We start from the raw sequence: 16,148 nt of genomic DNA on the forward strand, positions 1-16,148 counted from the left end.
CAACAGTGGACCTTTTATCACCAAGCTACTTGGCAATTTCTCCGTAGCCCTTTCCAGTCGTATGGGGTTGTACAATTTTGTCTCTGGTGTCTTTGGACAGATCTTTGGTCTTGGCCATGTTCCAAGTTTGAGTCTTACTGATTGTATGGGGTGGACAGGTGTCTTTGTGCAGCTCACGACCTCACACAGGTGCATCTGATTCAGGATAACACATGGAGTGGAGGTGGACTTTTAAAGACAGACTAACAGGTCTTTGAGGGTCAGACTTCTAGCTGATAGACGTGTTCAAATACTTAGTTCTAGCTGTATCACACAAATAAATTGTTAAAAAAAAAAAATCATACATTGTGATTTCTAGTTTTTTCTTTTTGGATGATCTCGCTCACAGTGGAAATGCACCTACGATAACAATTTCAGACCCCTCCATGATTTCTAAGTGCGTGAACTTGCAATATAGCAGGGTGTATATATTGGTTGTAAAAGTTCTAATATTTCTATATAAAAATATATTGTACTCACTAGTGGTATAGACATATGGTAACAGCACTGTATTCCATTTTGAAAAGAAGTCAGTGAAGTAGGCTAATTATTGGCTTTTCTTATCATTCAAAAGGTCAATTCTAAAAATACAGTACAGTGATCTCGGCTACACTTGGTCAGGCCCGGTACGTATCCCTGTGAATAATTGACAGTTATATTTGCGTGGACCTTTTTTCACCAAGCTGCTTGGCAATTTCTGCGTAGTCCTTTCCAGTCATACGGAGTTGTACAATTTTGTCTCTGGTGTCTTTGGACAGCTCTTTGGTCTTGGCCATGTTCCAACTTCGAGTCTTACTGATTGTATGGGGTGGACAGGTGTCTTTGTGCAGCTCATGACCTCACACAGGTGCATCTGATTCAGGATAACACATGGAGTGGAGGTGGACTTTTAAAGACTGACTAACAGGTCTTTGAGGGTCAGAATTCTCGCTGATAGACAGGTGTTCAACTACTTAGTTATGGCTGTATCACACAAATTTGTTAAAAAAAAAAAATAATACATTGTGATTTCTGGCTTTTTCTTTTTGGATGATCTCTCTCTCACAGTGGACATGCACCTACGATAAAAATTTCAGATCCCTCCATGATATCTAAGTGGGAGAACTTGCAATATAGCAGGGTGTATATATTTGTTGTAAAAGTTCTAATATTTCTATATAAAAATATATTGTAGTCACTAGTGGTATAGACATATGGTAACAGCACTGTATTCCATTTTGAAAAGAAGTCACTGAAGTAGGCTAATTATTGGCTTTTCTTATCATTCAAAAGGTCAATTCTAAAAATACAGTACAGTGATCTCGGCTACACTTGGTCAGGCCGGTCAGGTACGTATGCCTGTGAATAATTGGTAGTTATATTTGCCATAAAAAAATTTGTGAATGTGAAATAAGCAGGGAATTGAGTTCAAATAATTGTGAGGGAATGGGGGTGGGGGTGGGGTAGAACAAGTAAATAGGCAGCGGTTTCCACAAATAATGGGAGATTGATTCCCCCCGAAAATCTGAATTTGTAGCCGTCGACTGTACAGATCAGCGTGTTATACAATGAATATTGTGTAATTATGCCACCTGTAGCTTATTCCTTTTGAGATGAGACTAAGTTATTACGTTAGGCTTGGCTTGCATTTTGCAGCTAGCAAGAAGGAACTGATACCTGCTGGGATTCAGTTGCCATGGAGACCAGGGCTCAATTTTCAGCTCAGTTCTGCATCCTAGCGAATGACTTCAAGGGTCATGTCCTTGTCTCCCAATTATGACTCCTATCGTTTCATGGGGTCATGTGTAAGCGCAGGGGCAGGATTTAAAGAATTTTATGAGCACACTGTGTAAACGGTACATCGGAGGATGCTCAGAATTTTTCTACATCCTCTCCCGGATGATAATGTTTTGGGCTGGGCTGAAACTGGGGTGAAAAGAAGGGCTTAATACGATCGCCTTGTGGGCAGCGAGATGAGCAGGATATCAGAGACAGTCGGCTGATAACCCCAAATGTCATCTTAATAACACCACCGATGGGAGGCTGGTGGCCACTCTAGTGCAGCTTTTAAGCCCCTTATCATGACATCTAGTAAAGAAAATGGTGTATTGCATACCATGTCCTCCATAACCTGTTGTCATTTGAATGTCTGCTTAAAAAGCTGAACACTAACTGCACCTGTCTCATCCATCTTATCCTCCGCCCATCCACTTATAAGCTGGGGATCACAAAGTCTCCGGATCCACACACACACACACACCCGCACATACATATCCCATTGCATAGTTGAGTTGCAGGTGACACAATAATTTAGAGTTCCAATTAGGGGCTTATAGGAATCCTGCGTGGCTCACGTTCGTGTCGCTCGACCGCTGGCCGCTCGCTGCTCTCATTATCATTTGAAACTCTGTTTTAACAAAAGGCAGGTGACGTGCTCACGGATAGCAAGGGCGGAAGGCGCATCTTAAAACGGCTCGCCTCCTCCCAACGCGACACATAAAAGCCCGTCTCCCGATGAAATTTTGATCAATGGGATGCAAAAAAACCTTTGTTCTATTGCAAATGACAGCGTCAAGACTGCTCAGAAAGGCAGTTCTGTTGTGTTTTTAAGCACGAGGAGAAGGTCAACCAGTCAAGCGGCCTCTAAATGACCGCTCGACTTGACCCAAGCTTCACGTGCCCTTAAGACCACAAATGACTACGTTGACTTTATGGCTATCCACTTTGCTCCCTGCCTCAAGAAGCACAAACCTGTGGTTGGGTCGCTCTCAAGAGACGAAGGATGGCTCCCTCATTAGTTGTGTGATTTATATTCCTTTTGAGCCCGGTAAGGAATAAAGCATGCATGTGGATAGTCATTATTAAAACACTCGGCTGTCAGTCTGCCCTGCACGGGAGAAGCAGGACCTTACGTAACAACCCAGGGAGAGGAGGTGATGAGTCAGACCTCCATAATATGTTGCCTTTGGGCTCCACCAATTGGCATCATCATGTAAATGAAGTGAATACTTTATGCCGATCTGATCGGTATCGGACAAAAATTTGCATTTGATGGTGATCGGCTAATCGGCTTTCACGTGAAAATTCGCCGATCCAGTCAAGAACGTCATCGGTTGACTCCGCACAAGACATTTAACTCTGTGTTGCCGCCGCATAACTCCAAATGCTAGCGTAATTTCCGGCCTATGAGACTTTTTTCACGTACTTTCAACCCTGCGGCTTATGCGGTGATGCGGTTAATTTGTGCATTTTTTTTTCCCTAACGGCCGCAAGGGGGCACTCGAGCAGAAAAGCTGAGAGTGAGACCAGTGCCGAGGAAGGGACTTTTACCTGTATGTTTTTTGTTTAACCGGCCCTGTTAGCGTTGCGCTAGCGTTAGCGCTGTGCTCTTGTGTTCCTGCCATGTCTCAGTTATTTTTACCGGTACTTTTTTTTTTTTTTTCCAACCGGCTCTGTTAGCGCCGCACTAGTTTTATTTATTTTGATTGTGATTTTTTTTTTTTTTTTTTAAACCGGCTCTGTTAGTACTGTGTAGCTGCAGTGTTTTTTTTTTTTCTTTTTAACCAGGCCTGTTTATGCTACCATGTTGTTGCTATGTTAAGCTACGCTAAGGTATTAAAACTTTGAAAACTCTTTCTGTGTACAATCTTTTTTTGTAAATATCTCATGTTTCAATGTGGTCACTTGCGGCTTTTACACAGGAACGGCTTATGTATGTACCAAATGGTATTTCCTTTACAAATGTACTGGGTGTAGGGTAGAAATTACAGTAGTTTATTTTTAGCCTTGTGGCAGAGTACTGTAACCATTTGATAGCCAATAAAGTCTTTTCAATCTTGTCGGTGGGAAAAAAAACATCTCTGTGGGACTATTTTACAGTGTCTCAGACAACACAGAAGTTATTTGCAGGCTGTGCACAACTGAAGTACGTCGTGGGGATTGTCCTCTAAATGCTTCAAAACAACAATTTTGATCCACCATGTAAAGAATGTACACAAGGAGGAGCATGCCCCGTTGAGGGGACAAAAACAAAAACAAAGGAAAAGTGAAACGGATGCAAACTCCGTACATCTGTCCAAATAGTCAGTGAGAACAGAAGAGTAATAGCATTTATTAAAGTAATTTAATTGCAATAAAGTTATTTCATTACAGTGAGTTAGCACCCATTTTTTCCGTCATGTTGTAATGTTAATTTGACCTAAACTTATGAGTAGCCAATCCTTGAACGCCACCTAGAGGTCATTGTTTTAACTTTAGTCTAAAATGCTAGGGAATTATCTTGAAGATACAGTCAAATGTCTTTAGTTAATAAAGATTTGTATATTTAACAAGATAAATATGTTAGTTAAAAAGTTAAAAATATGTTTATTTCGTGATGCGATGTGTTAAAATGTTTTAAAAGAAAAAGCGTCGGAGTGACACTTCTTGACCTCTGAGGATCATCCAGTTTCTATGCAGAGTGAGTGCTCTGTATATCTTTACAGGATCTTGGATGTATCTCCGATTCTGAGAACAACTCATAATTACGCTGAATATGTTCTAAACGGTTTGAACCTTGGGAAACTTTCATCTTTGTAAGTATTGTATTGTAGCGCCGGAGAAAAGGAGTCGGAGGCGGGGTGTCGGACACAGGAACATAACTTGTTTTATTGGCAGACATCAAAACAATACTCTCATAACGGCGGGAACTCTGTGAACCTTCACTCACTCATCCAAATAGACAAACACAAATGGCAAGGCCCTGAGCACAGAATCCATTAAACGCTGGAAAGATTGTGCCGCGTTTTTAAGACCAAACGGCATCCTCAGAAACTCGAACAGTCCAAACGGAGTGATTACAGCTGTCTTGGGAACGTCTGACGGGTGCACGGGAACCTGGTGATACCCGCGCACCAGGTCGACCTCGGAGAACAGGATTTTGCCCGCCAGGTGGGCCGAGAAGTCCTGAATGTGTGGAACAGGGTAGCGGTCGGGCGTAGTGGCGTCGTTAAGGTGGCAGGAGTCACCACACGGTCGCCACCCGCCACTCGGTTTAGGGACGATGTGTAGCGGCGAGGCCCACGTGCTAACCGAGCGCCGGACGATGCCCAGGCCCTCCATGTTGGCAAACTCGGACTTAGCGACTGCTAGCTTCTCGTGGTCAAGCCGTCGGGCCCTCGCGTTAAATGGGGGGGCCCTTGGTCTCAATGTGGTGCTCGACCCCATGTTTAGTCGTGGCAGTGGAGAAAGTGGGCCGTGTCAAGCCAGGGAACTCACCAAGGAGGAGCTGGTACTCGGTGCCGTCCGAGAGCGAACTGGAGAGACCGCCATAAGTCGCCTCATTGCGGACGCAGGCAACCGTGGAGAAAGTCAGTGCATCCACCAGACGGGCCCTCTTAACATCCACCAGCAGCCCGTGGGCACAAAAAAAAAAATCAGCACCGAGGAAAGGGAAAGAGACATCGGCAGTGACAAAGTCCCATGTGAAGCGCTGACTCCCGAAACACAAGTCCACAGTCCTTATCCCATAAGAGCGGATAGGGGAGCCATTAGCGGACAGTAGGGGTGGCCTATGAGTCCCGCCAGCGGCGTCCTCCGCAGTGGCCGTCAGGACGCTCCTCTGGGCGCCGGTGTCGCAAAGGAATTTGCGCCCGGAAAGGGTGTCCTTGACGAACGACAGCCGGCTATTCGCGCCCACGCTCACGGCCGCTCCGGAGCGTGGGCTTTGGCGTTTCCCGACACGTCGTCGTTGCAAGGGGTGCGGCACCTCTTCGTTTTCGCACCGAAACAGGCGTGGAAGTAGCACAACCCTGTGCCAGCACGGGCGTCGTTGGCGATGGGGGCCCCTGCTGGATGCCACCCCCGCGCCCGGAGGAGAGTAACTGCGCGTCGCGGCCAGCGTCTCAGGGGAGAAGCGCTAGGTGGCCAGGAAGAAACGGTCGGCCTCCTCGGCCAGGGCCCGGGGCTCAGTGACAGTACTGCTAGCGAGCGTCGTCTGAACATGCGGTGGCATGTGCCTGAGAAACAGTTCCATGAAAATGAAATTGGGCTCTTCCGTGCCCAGCAGGTTTAGCATCATTTCCATGAGTTTGGAAGCTTTGCTGTCCCCCAGTCCATTAATAGCCAACAGACGTCGGGCACGCTCCGGCCGTGAAAGTTCAAAAACCTTGAGAAGGTGAGCCTTGATCCCAGCATACTCATTTCCGGCCGGGGGAGCGGTGATGAAGTTCACTGCTCTGGCCGCCGTTGAGCTCCCGAAGGCTGAGACAACGTGATAACGCGTGGAATCAACTGAGATCCCGCGGAGGGCGAACTGAGCCTTCGTCTCCGCGAACCACGCTGCCGCGGACGTCTCCCAAAACTCAGACAATTTGAGGATAGCGGTTGCCATGTTCGGTTCAGTCTCGAAAACGCCGGGACTGACGTCGGGGTCACCAGTGTACCGCCGGAGAAAAGGAATCGGAGGCGGAGTGTCGGACACAGGAACATAACTTGTTTTATCGGCAGATCAAAACACTAGTCGCATAACGGCGGGAACTCTGTGAACCTTCACTCCGGAAGAGCAAAAACAAAAGCAGTCCGTGCGGAACCCTGCACCCCAACTCGAGGTTCCGCCGGTGAATTATGTAAACACCACAGTATGTTACCTGAACTTACTTTGCACAATGGCGCACAGTGCACAGTGTAATGTAGGTTTTTCTGTATCTTTCAGTTACATTTATTAATTCATTTACAAGAAACCTCCATTAAATCAAAAAAAGAACGCCTTTTGGACAGAGTTTCTTTATAAGTTCGCTGGCCGTCAAGCTTCACATAGTAACGTGTCGTGAGGACAGATCATACAGTACTCAGTATACAGCACACAAGTACAGTATGTATAATAAATGAACAAGTAATCGGATCGGTGATCAATTATTGTTGCTGAGCGCCAAAAATCACGATCCGTGTAAAGCCAGTAACTGAAGAGCATTTTTTTTTATCCCGAATGCCACTGGCTGACACAACATTGATTTGCTTGGTACCCCCCTTGAGATCGAATACAAATGACACTGATAATTACCAATCAGTCTCACTCTTTAACAGTTCATCTAACAACCCGAAGAGCTGGCACATCTTGAGATTCATGCAGCAAGACACAAAATGAACCTGTGAACCTTTTGATGAGGTTAGAAGGCCCTGAGAGACACGGAAATCATTTCTTTTTGCCACCAACAAAGACAGCCTGGAATCCATATCAGACTCTAATGCACATATCATATATATTCAGCAGTGGCAACGGAATGCAGATATTATAACATAGTGCTGATTGGTGTTGTTCGGTGACTCTATATCTTTGGGGGGGGGGGTGACACTCCCTGAATAGACAATATGTAATCACTTTGTCCCCAGTCAAAAAGAGCATGTCCAATTACCGGTTAAATCAAGCATGCAGGAGCTCAGTCCACTGCTGCACTTGGCTTGCTCGGCCCCCCCATGGGGCTGCAGAACAACGATGCGCGGGGGGGGGAATGCAATTTCACCGATAATCGTAGCCTGGACGCAATCATCAACTTCATTTTAAAAGCGCCCCTTGCGATAATGATCGGCCACCAAATAACGAAAGGTTGCATGCTAACAGGTGACATCGCAGCGACGAAGTCTCGGTGTGTTGTGTGCTGTTTTTGTTAAAAGGTTTCTCTCAGTTTTTTTTTTTTTTAAAGAAAAAAAAAAAACATTACTATTCCAGCCGTCTGACTACAACCCCCCTTCCCAAATCCTCCATATGTAGTGCGTCTGTTCCCATCTGACTCCTGCCCTCAAGGTCTGTTTAATGGATCTGGCAGACCTCCCCGTCGTGGTAGAACAGGTGGAGCAAATTAAGACACAGGCTGCAGCCTCGCTACGCGGCTCCACTCGCCATAGAAGCCCCCAATCCAAGACAAAGGCAATTTCCACTGAAATGTCTTTGCTGGCCGCTACTCGCTCCCCCTTTTCGACCGCTTTGTAAACTTCAGATGGCAAAGACAAGAAACACGCCGCTGAAGTTGTTCAAATAATTAGTTGGAAAATGTGGTCGCGAAGAGTGGACACGTATAGAGAGTAGATTGCGAAAGGTGCAGGAGTACAGTAAATTGCTTGTTGTTTTTCAGTTCTCTGATGCTGGACATGAAGCACACAATTTAAACAACACGTGATGATTCGAGATAAGGCAAAATAGAAAATTCACTTCGGAGGGGGAAAAAGTAATGAAATATAATTAACTGAAAACAGAGATCAGATATTGTCCTTTGTCTCCTTCTTTTCCTTCGTCAAGACAACAATGAGCAAGACAAAACTGTCAATCTAACAGTTTAGTGTGACATCCTGTAATTAGAAGTCAACTCTCATACTTACGACAAAGATTCAACTTAAACTGGATGTCACTTAAGATACTGATCGCTCACATAAAGAGTGAGACATGGTTCCCATCAGATTTAATATGATTTTGCAAAATGAAATACTTTCGGGCAGCACGGTGGATCAGCTGGTAAAGCATTGGCCTCACAGGTTCCGGGTTCAATCTCGGACCTGCCTGTGTGGAGTTTGCGTGTTCTCCTCGTGCCTGCGTGGGTTTCCTCCAGGTACTCCGGTTTCCTCCCACATCCCAAAAACATGCAACATAAAATTGGACACTCAAAATTGTCGCTAGGTGTGATTGTGAGTGCGGCTGTTTGTCTCAATGTGCCCTGCGATTGGCCAGAAACCAATTCAGGGTGTACCCTGGCTTTTGCCCGTTGACAGCTGGGTTAGGCTCCGGCACTCCCCGCGACCCTCGTGAGGATAAGCGCAAAGAAAATTGATGGATGGAAATATTCTCGCAAAAGTGGGAATTTATGAAAGCATAATTATCTTTCTAAGCACAAACACCAATGCAGAAGGGAATGTTTTGTTTTCTTCTTCTTCTTTTCCTTTCGACTTGTCCCGTTAGGGGTCGCCACATAAGGGAATGTTTTGTTTTCTTCTTCTTCTTCTTTTCCTTTCGACTTGTCCCGTTAGGGGTCGCCGCAGCGTGTCATCTTTTTCCATCTAAGCCTATCTCGTGCATCCTCCTCTCTAACACCCACTGTCCTCATGCCCTCCCCCACAACATCCATCAACCTTCTCTTTGGTCTTCCTCTCGCTCTTTTGCCTGGGAGCTCCATCCTCAGCATCCTTCTACCAATATACTCACTCTCTCGCCTCTGGACATGTCCAAACCATCTAAGTCTGCTCTCCCTCACCTTGTCTCCAAAACATCCAACTTTGGCTGTCCCTCTCATGAGCTCATTTCTAATCCTATCCAACCTGCTCACTCCGAGCGAGAACCTCAACATCTTCATTTCTGCCACCTCCAGTTCTGCTTCCTGTTGTTTCTTCAGTGCCACCGTCTCTAATCCGTACATCATGGCCGGCCTCACCACTGTTTTGTAAACTTTGCCCTTCATCCTAGCAGAGACTCTTCTGTCACATAACACACCAGACACCTTTCGCCAGCTGTTCCAACCTGCTTGGACCCGTTTCTTCACTTCCTGACCACACTCACCATTGCTCTGGATTATTGATCCTAAATATTTGAAGTTGTCCACCCTCGCTATCTCTTCTCCCTGTAGGCTCACTCTTCCCCCTCCACTTTTCTCATTCACCCACATATATTCTGTTTTACTTTGGCTAATCTTCATTCCTCTCCTTTCCACTGCATGCCTCCATCTTTCCAATTGTTCCTCTGCATGCTCCCTGCTTTCACTGCATATCACAATATCATCTGCGAACATCATGGTCCAAGGGGATTCCAGTCTAACCTCATCTGTCAGCCTATCCATTACCACTGCAAACAGGAAGGGGCTCAGAGCTGATCCCTGATGCAGTCCCACCTCCACCTTAAATTCCTCTGTCACACCTAAGGCACACCTCACCATTGTTCTGCTGCCATCATACATGTCTTGTACTATTTTAACATACTTCTCTGCCACACCAGACTTACGCATGCAGTACCAGAGTTCCTCTCTTGGTACTCTGTCATAGGCTTTCTCTAGATCCACAAAGACACAATGTAGCTCCTTCTGACCTTCTCTGTACTTTTCCACTAGCATCCTCAAGGCAAATAATGCATCTGTGGTACTGTTTCTAGGCATGAAACCATACTGTTGCTCGCAGATACTTACTTCTGTCCTGAGTCTAGCCTCCACTACTCTTTCCCATAACTTCATTGTGTGGCTCATCAACTTTATTCCTCGATAGTTCCCACACCTCTGAACATCCCCTTTGTTCTTAAAAATGGGAACTAGAACACTTTTCCTCCATTCTTCAGGCATCTTTTCGCCCGCTAGTATTCTGTTGAATAAGTTGGTCAAAAACTCCACAGCCATCTCTCCAAATTGCTTCCATACCTCTACCGGTATGTCATCAGGACCAACTGCCTTTCCATTTTTCATCCTTTGTAGTGCCTTTCTGACTTCCCCCTTAGTAATCATTTCCACTTCCTGGTCCTTCACTCTTGCCTCTTCAAACTCTTCGTTCTCTCTCATTTTCTTCATTCATCAACTTCTCAAAGTATTCTTTCCATCTATTTAGCACACTACCGGCACCAGTCAACACATTTCCATCTCTATCCTTAATCACCCTAACCTGCTGCACATCCTTCCCATCTCTATCCCTCTGTCTGGCCAACATGTAGAGATCCTTTTCTCCTTCTTTCGTGTCCAACCTGGTGTACATGTCTTCATATGCCTCTTGTTTAGCCTTTGCCACCTCTACCTTTGCCCTACGTCGCATCTCGATGTACTCCTTTCGCCTCTCCTCAGTCCTCTCAGTATCCCACTTCTTCTTCGCTAATCTCTTTCCTTGTATGACTCCCTGTATTTTGGGGTTCCACCACAAGTCTCCTTCTCCCCTTTCCTACCAGATGACACACCAAGTACTCTCCTGCCTGTCTCTCTGATCACCTTGGCTGTCGTCGTCCAGTCTTCCGGGAGCTTTGGTTGTCCATCGAGAGCCTGTCTCACCTCTTTCCGGAAGGTAGCACAACATTCTTCCTTTCTCAGCTTCCACCACATTTCTTCTGCAATAGCATAAACATTTGATACCACTGGTATTCCTGCAGGTACTCTTGACTCATCTCCCACATTAAAAAACACACGTTTATAGTTTTTCTATATGTTGCCCTGCACTGACCGGTGACCATGGACCCTACCACTCATTCTAAGTCACCTTGAGGCTCCAGCTCACCCACGACCCGAAAGAGGAAAAGTGCTAAGTGCTATAAAACTGATGTATACGCTTTCATCACCTAACTACTTAAAATTATGAGGAAAAAATTGGCAGCTTTAAGTGGTGTGTGTTATTATTGGGCAGGCGTGGGGAAACTACAGCCCGAGGTCCACATCCAGCCCGCCAAAGATTGGTACAGAAATGCCCGAATCTTACCAAAATCATGACTCCATTCATTGAACCTTGTCTACTGCTTGTTGACTTGGCCCTCCTGTCAAATTTTAAACATCAACGTTGTCCCTGACCCAAATATTTTGCCCACCCCTGTTATCGGGCATAGGAGGAAGAGAGACAAGAGAACAAAGGTACAGTGATGCTCATTTTGAATACTTAAAAAAAAAAAAAAAACAAAGTCCTGAACTTTTTGTATGATTTCAATCCAAAATCTTGTGACGCTAAAGCACACAGAGACTCACCATAAATCCTGGCGCACACATGCAGGTACCAGTGATCGGGTGGCAGTCCGCTCCATTGCTGCAGCTGCACGGCAACATGCACCCCTCCCCAAAGGAGCCGGACGGGCAGCTCTCATTACAGTAAATGCCCGTCCATCCCGCGGTGCAGGTGCACTCTCCAGAAAGCGGGTGGCAGCTTGAAGTATAACGAGAAGAAAAGATGAGACTAAATGCAACAACAGAAATGAGACCGTCAATGCGTGTACGTTTTTTTTTTTCATTTTTTTATTATTATTCTTAAAATGAACGAGGAGTCTCCTTTCTCCTTCACTCTACGGTGACTTCGGTCCAGCCAGAATCATAGCATTAACTATGAATGCTGCGAAATTATAAATGAAGCGGAGGTCACAATGAAAAGCTAACTGGATGACACGGCCGAGAGGTGTTCAAGACTTCAGAATGAGAACTCTAAGAAATGAAAAGGTGGTGCTCATTTGAAGACCGTTTCGCTTACCTCACGGTGTTGGTGGCGTTGCATGGGCAGTACTTGTCGCAGATGAGGCCATAGAGGCCTGGGGGACAGAATCTCTCTCGGCAATTGGGCCCTTTAAAGCCAGTTTCACACAGACACGCTCCATTGATGTGGTGGCACTTGGCTCCATTGTGGCACTCACATTTGTGGTTACACTGCGGGCCGTATGTGCCCGTAGGACAGTCATCCTGACACCTGTACGCAGCGGGGACACAAACTCTCAATGGATTCCGACTTCAGTTGTCTTGATTACATTTTCAAACGTTATGATAAATACTTATAATCAAACATACTGAAATTGCATTTTCCCAAACCTTTCAGCTCAATACACAAATCCAAAATGTGTTCTTTTCCCTGGGTCCCAAACTTACTGAAATACATAATGCATTACCATAACATCATCATTTATACACTAATAAGAACACAACAAATGTGACTTTATTACAAAGAACCAAAAAGCACTTTGCCCAACAAAATGCCTGCTTGTTTTAAGTGATCACATTTTCCCACAGTATTTTAAAACATATTTCCCCTAAAAGGAAAACTGAATAAGAAATTGGAAAATTAAAGCACCAGGTTGCTCTTTGTTGCAAAAGTTTAGCTAGCAACTCCTTCAGAGTTCAATCCTGAGTTGGAATTTCTGAACCTTCACTTAATGTCTACACATTTCAATACAGTGATAAATGTTTTATTCATATTTTATGCAAAATTTGGTACCTCCCTGTGGTAAGCGAGCAGTGCTTCACAGTCTTTACAGGTGTTGGACTTTATAACCATTATCACTGCCAAACATTGTTTGGCAACTAGATGTGAGAATAAACTAAAAGTATACTCAAATGATTATGTAAAATGATAACTCCCGGCGTACACATTCCGACTCCAATAGATGGTTGACACGACAGTCTACACACCAACAGAGTACATATATTTCAAATGGATACTTTTCTAACGCTCAATCAAATCTAAGTGAGGCTTACTGTATGAATTGTCTACAATCGTATTGTACTGTATGTCTCTTCAGGCTAGGCTGGGGCAGAGCATTTCTCACAATTTGTTGAACACTAACAACATGAATGAAAGCAATCTGATTAAAAAAAAAAAAAAAAAAAAAAAAAAAAAAAAGGAAAAGCAAAGCCCTTGTCACGGTTTCCATCTGTGAGCCGACTGCCTGGGTCGAAGTAATAAAGCAGAGCTTCTTTGCGCTTCTCCCGCAGACACGGGGAACGAAAAAGATGTGTGGGATTCAATGAGACTAATAAGAACCCATTACTTATAATTAATGACCGGAGCCTAAAACGCGTGTAGCCCACCGTGAGAACAATGGACAAGCTGGGAGTAGAGGAAGATGAGGCCTTAAGACATGAAAACCTGACTGGTCAGTGTGAAGTATGAGATTAATTAAACATTTACAACACTACTGAAAGCTTCCAGCTCACCTTGACACTGAATAATGGCTTTTTTTTTTTTTTTTTTTACAACCACTTATTCCACTTGAGAATGGACTTATCCTAGCGTTTCCTTTCTCTTCTAAAATAACAGGTTGGTACCTCATTAGGAAATCAACAAAGAGAATAGGTCAGTGAGGGACTTTACAGGGTGTGTAATTGTCAGCATGAAACAGTCTCTGTTTGCATGGAAATCAATAAATCATCCCATCGTCTGACCCATATGCAAAGTAGGCGCGTTAAATATCAGTTTGCATCTTCTGTTTGTTAAATTGAGCTGTTCGGGGTGTCAAGGCGGTACCTGCGACCGCTGAAGCCGGCTGCACACTGGCACTGGCCCGTCACGTGGTCGCACAGGCCGCCGTTGCGGCACGAACAGTCTTTACTACAGTTGATGCCGTACTTGCCGAGAGGGCACGGCTGGCCACAAACAGAACCCTGCAAAGAACAGAACCATACAACATACGGTACATTATCTCAGAAAGATGAAATATGTTCCATTTTCTGCGTTGTTGTTTCCTGTTTTCCATGTTCAGGAAAAGTTATCTTACACATTTTCAATTTTCACGGACAGCTAAATTAATTTGAATAGCTGTTTTCGGTACGGCCTGCACGATCAATGGTCGGCAGCACTATAATGTGCTGATGCTCAATGGAATAATGTTTGTTTATTACTACTAGCAGTATTTGGGGGGGACGGACAAAAAAAACAAACAAAAAAAACATTTGGTGGGTATGAAGGACCAATCCACAAAATTATGTTTTCTTCATTATTCATGATGATACTGACCCAAATTGTTATCACCATTGCTCAACTGAGTGATATTAATGTGATTGTAGTATCAGTAGCTTGAGTACAGCCATGATGTGGAGTACGATCTGTCTGCTTCTTATTATGATCCATAACAATGCAGTAGAAAACTCGCATATCTCATTTCAAGATGAAGAAGGCGAACATCCCCGGTTCACAGCCAGTCATACATATTAAATATTCAAAATGCTCATGATTAATACGGAATATATTCTGTGTATTATTAATATGATTAAAGTATTTCTGTTCTTTTTCACTCAATAATTTAGTTGTAAAAGATGCATGAGGTGACCTTCAGTGGCCCCATGGGGGACAAGGAGCCATATTTGGTAACACCACACGCCTCAGCTGTGGAATCATGTGATGTCTGCAGGCCAATCAGCAAAGAAAGGTAATGGTCATGCAAAATACTGTAAAATATAAAATCCATCCATCAAATTATTTAGCGCTTATCCCGATCAGAGTCACAGGGAGTTGGAACCTTTCAGAGCTGACTTCATTATCAGTGACTGCTGAATATAATGATTCAAAACCACGTTTTAAAGGTTACACCGTAAATGATGGGTGAACATTTTTAAAAGTTGACTCAGGCGACCTACCGTCCACCCTGCGCGGCAAGAACAATCCCCGGTGATGTGGTGGCACGTGCCTCCATTCTGACAGGGGCAACCTTGCTCACACTGAGGGCCGTGACTGCCGTACGGGCAGCGCTCTCCGCAGCTGCCACCACACAAGTCGACAGTAAGACACTCAACGCAATTCACATAAACCGAAATAAGAGGATGTCAAATGTCGTCGCCACTCACAAGGCGCCCGCGTAGCCCGGCGCACAGATGCACTCTCCGGTTTCGTGGTCGCAGGTGGCTCCGTTGAGACACTGGCACGGGAGCTGGCAAGCCTTACCGTAGTAACCGGGATCACAGGGCTCCTCACAGCGCCATCCTTGGTAGCCGTCTGTGCAGACGCATGCCCCTGTGATAGGGTTGCACTTAGCCTCGTTTTGGCACTGGCATCGATTGTTGCAATGAGGTCCCCAGAAGTCACTCTCGCAACCTGCAGGCGCACACAAGCGACAATTGATTGACTAGGGGGAAAAAATAAGTCGTGCCAGCATGTTAATGAGTGAATTTGCAAGCTATTTGCAATAAAGTAAACCTAGATCCATTATTTTTACTCATCATAGGGGTTTATGGAGCCATGCTTAGTCTGGTCCCTCACCTCAGACCTGTTTGCCATTGGTGACCCTATCAGGGGTGTGAAGCCCCAGAGAATTTAGCCTCTAGAATCCTAAATCCCTCCACCACGGGAAGGTGACTGCTCAAGGAGGGATGATTTTAAGGTGAGAACTCGCTCATGCAGGAGGGGCTCAGAGTACAGCCTCCGCGTTACTCCTCCGCATTGAGAGGAGCCAGATGAGGTGGCTCGGGCATCTGTTTGGATGCCGCATGGATGCCTCCCTGGTGAGGTGTTCCAAGCATGTCTCACCGGGAGGAGACGCCGGGGATGCCGCAAGACATGCTGGAGAAGACTACATCTCTCGGCTTGCTTAGAAACTCCTCGGGATCCCCTTGGAAGAGGTGGAGGAAGAAGCTTTGGGGAGCGAAGTCTGGGCTTCCCTACTAAAGCTACTACATCAGGGACCCAACCTCAGATAAGCGGAAGACAATGGATGGATGGATGTTTATTATTATTATTAGTCGATT

The 16,148-nt window shown here is 45.2% G+C and overlaps 1 protein-coding gene across 5 annotated transcripts in view; it reads right to left on the reverse strand.

Moving 5' to 3' along the window:
- The window catches only part of megf11 (multiple EGF-like-domains 11), a 126,243-nt gene that overhangs the window by 36,006 nt on the left and 74,089 nt on the right, over positions 1 to 16,148 (reverse strand). For all 5 annotated transcript variants that reach the window (XM_061821595.1, XM_061821594.1, XM_061821596.1 and 2 more), the window contains 5 exons: positions 15,252 to 15,498; positions 15,045 to 15,165; positions 13,936 to 14,072; positions 12,172 to 12,384; positions 11,679 to 11,853 (listed from right to left, as the gene is read on the reverse strand). In XM_061821595.1, coding sequence (XP_061677579.1) covers positions 11,679 to 11,853; positions 12,172 to 12,384; positions 13,936 to 14,072; positions 15,045 to 15,165; positions 15,252 to 15,498 — 893 coding nt within the window. The remainder of the gene's footprint in view (positions 1 to 11,678; positions 11,854 to 12,171; positions 12,385 to 13,935; positions 14,073 to 15,044; positions 15,166 to 15,251; positions 15,499 to 16,148) is intronic.

Source organism: Syngnathoides biaculeatus, chromosome 6 (genome assembly GCF_019802595.1).
Source record: "Syngnathoides biaculeatus isolate LvHL_M chromosome 6, ASM1980259v1, whole genome shotgun sequence".
NCBI classification, from domain to species: domain Eukaryota; kingdom Metazoa; phylum Chordata; class Actinopteri; order Syngnathiformes; family Syngnathidae; genus Syngnathoides; species Syngnathoides biaculeatus.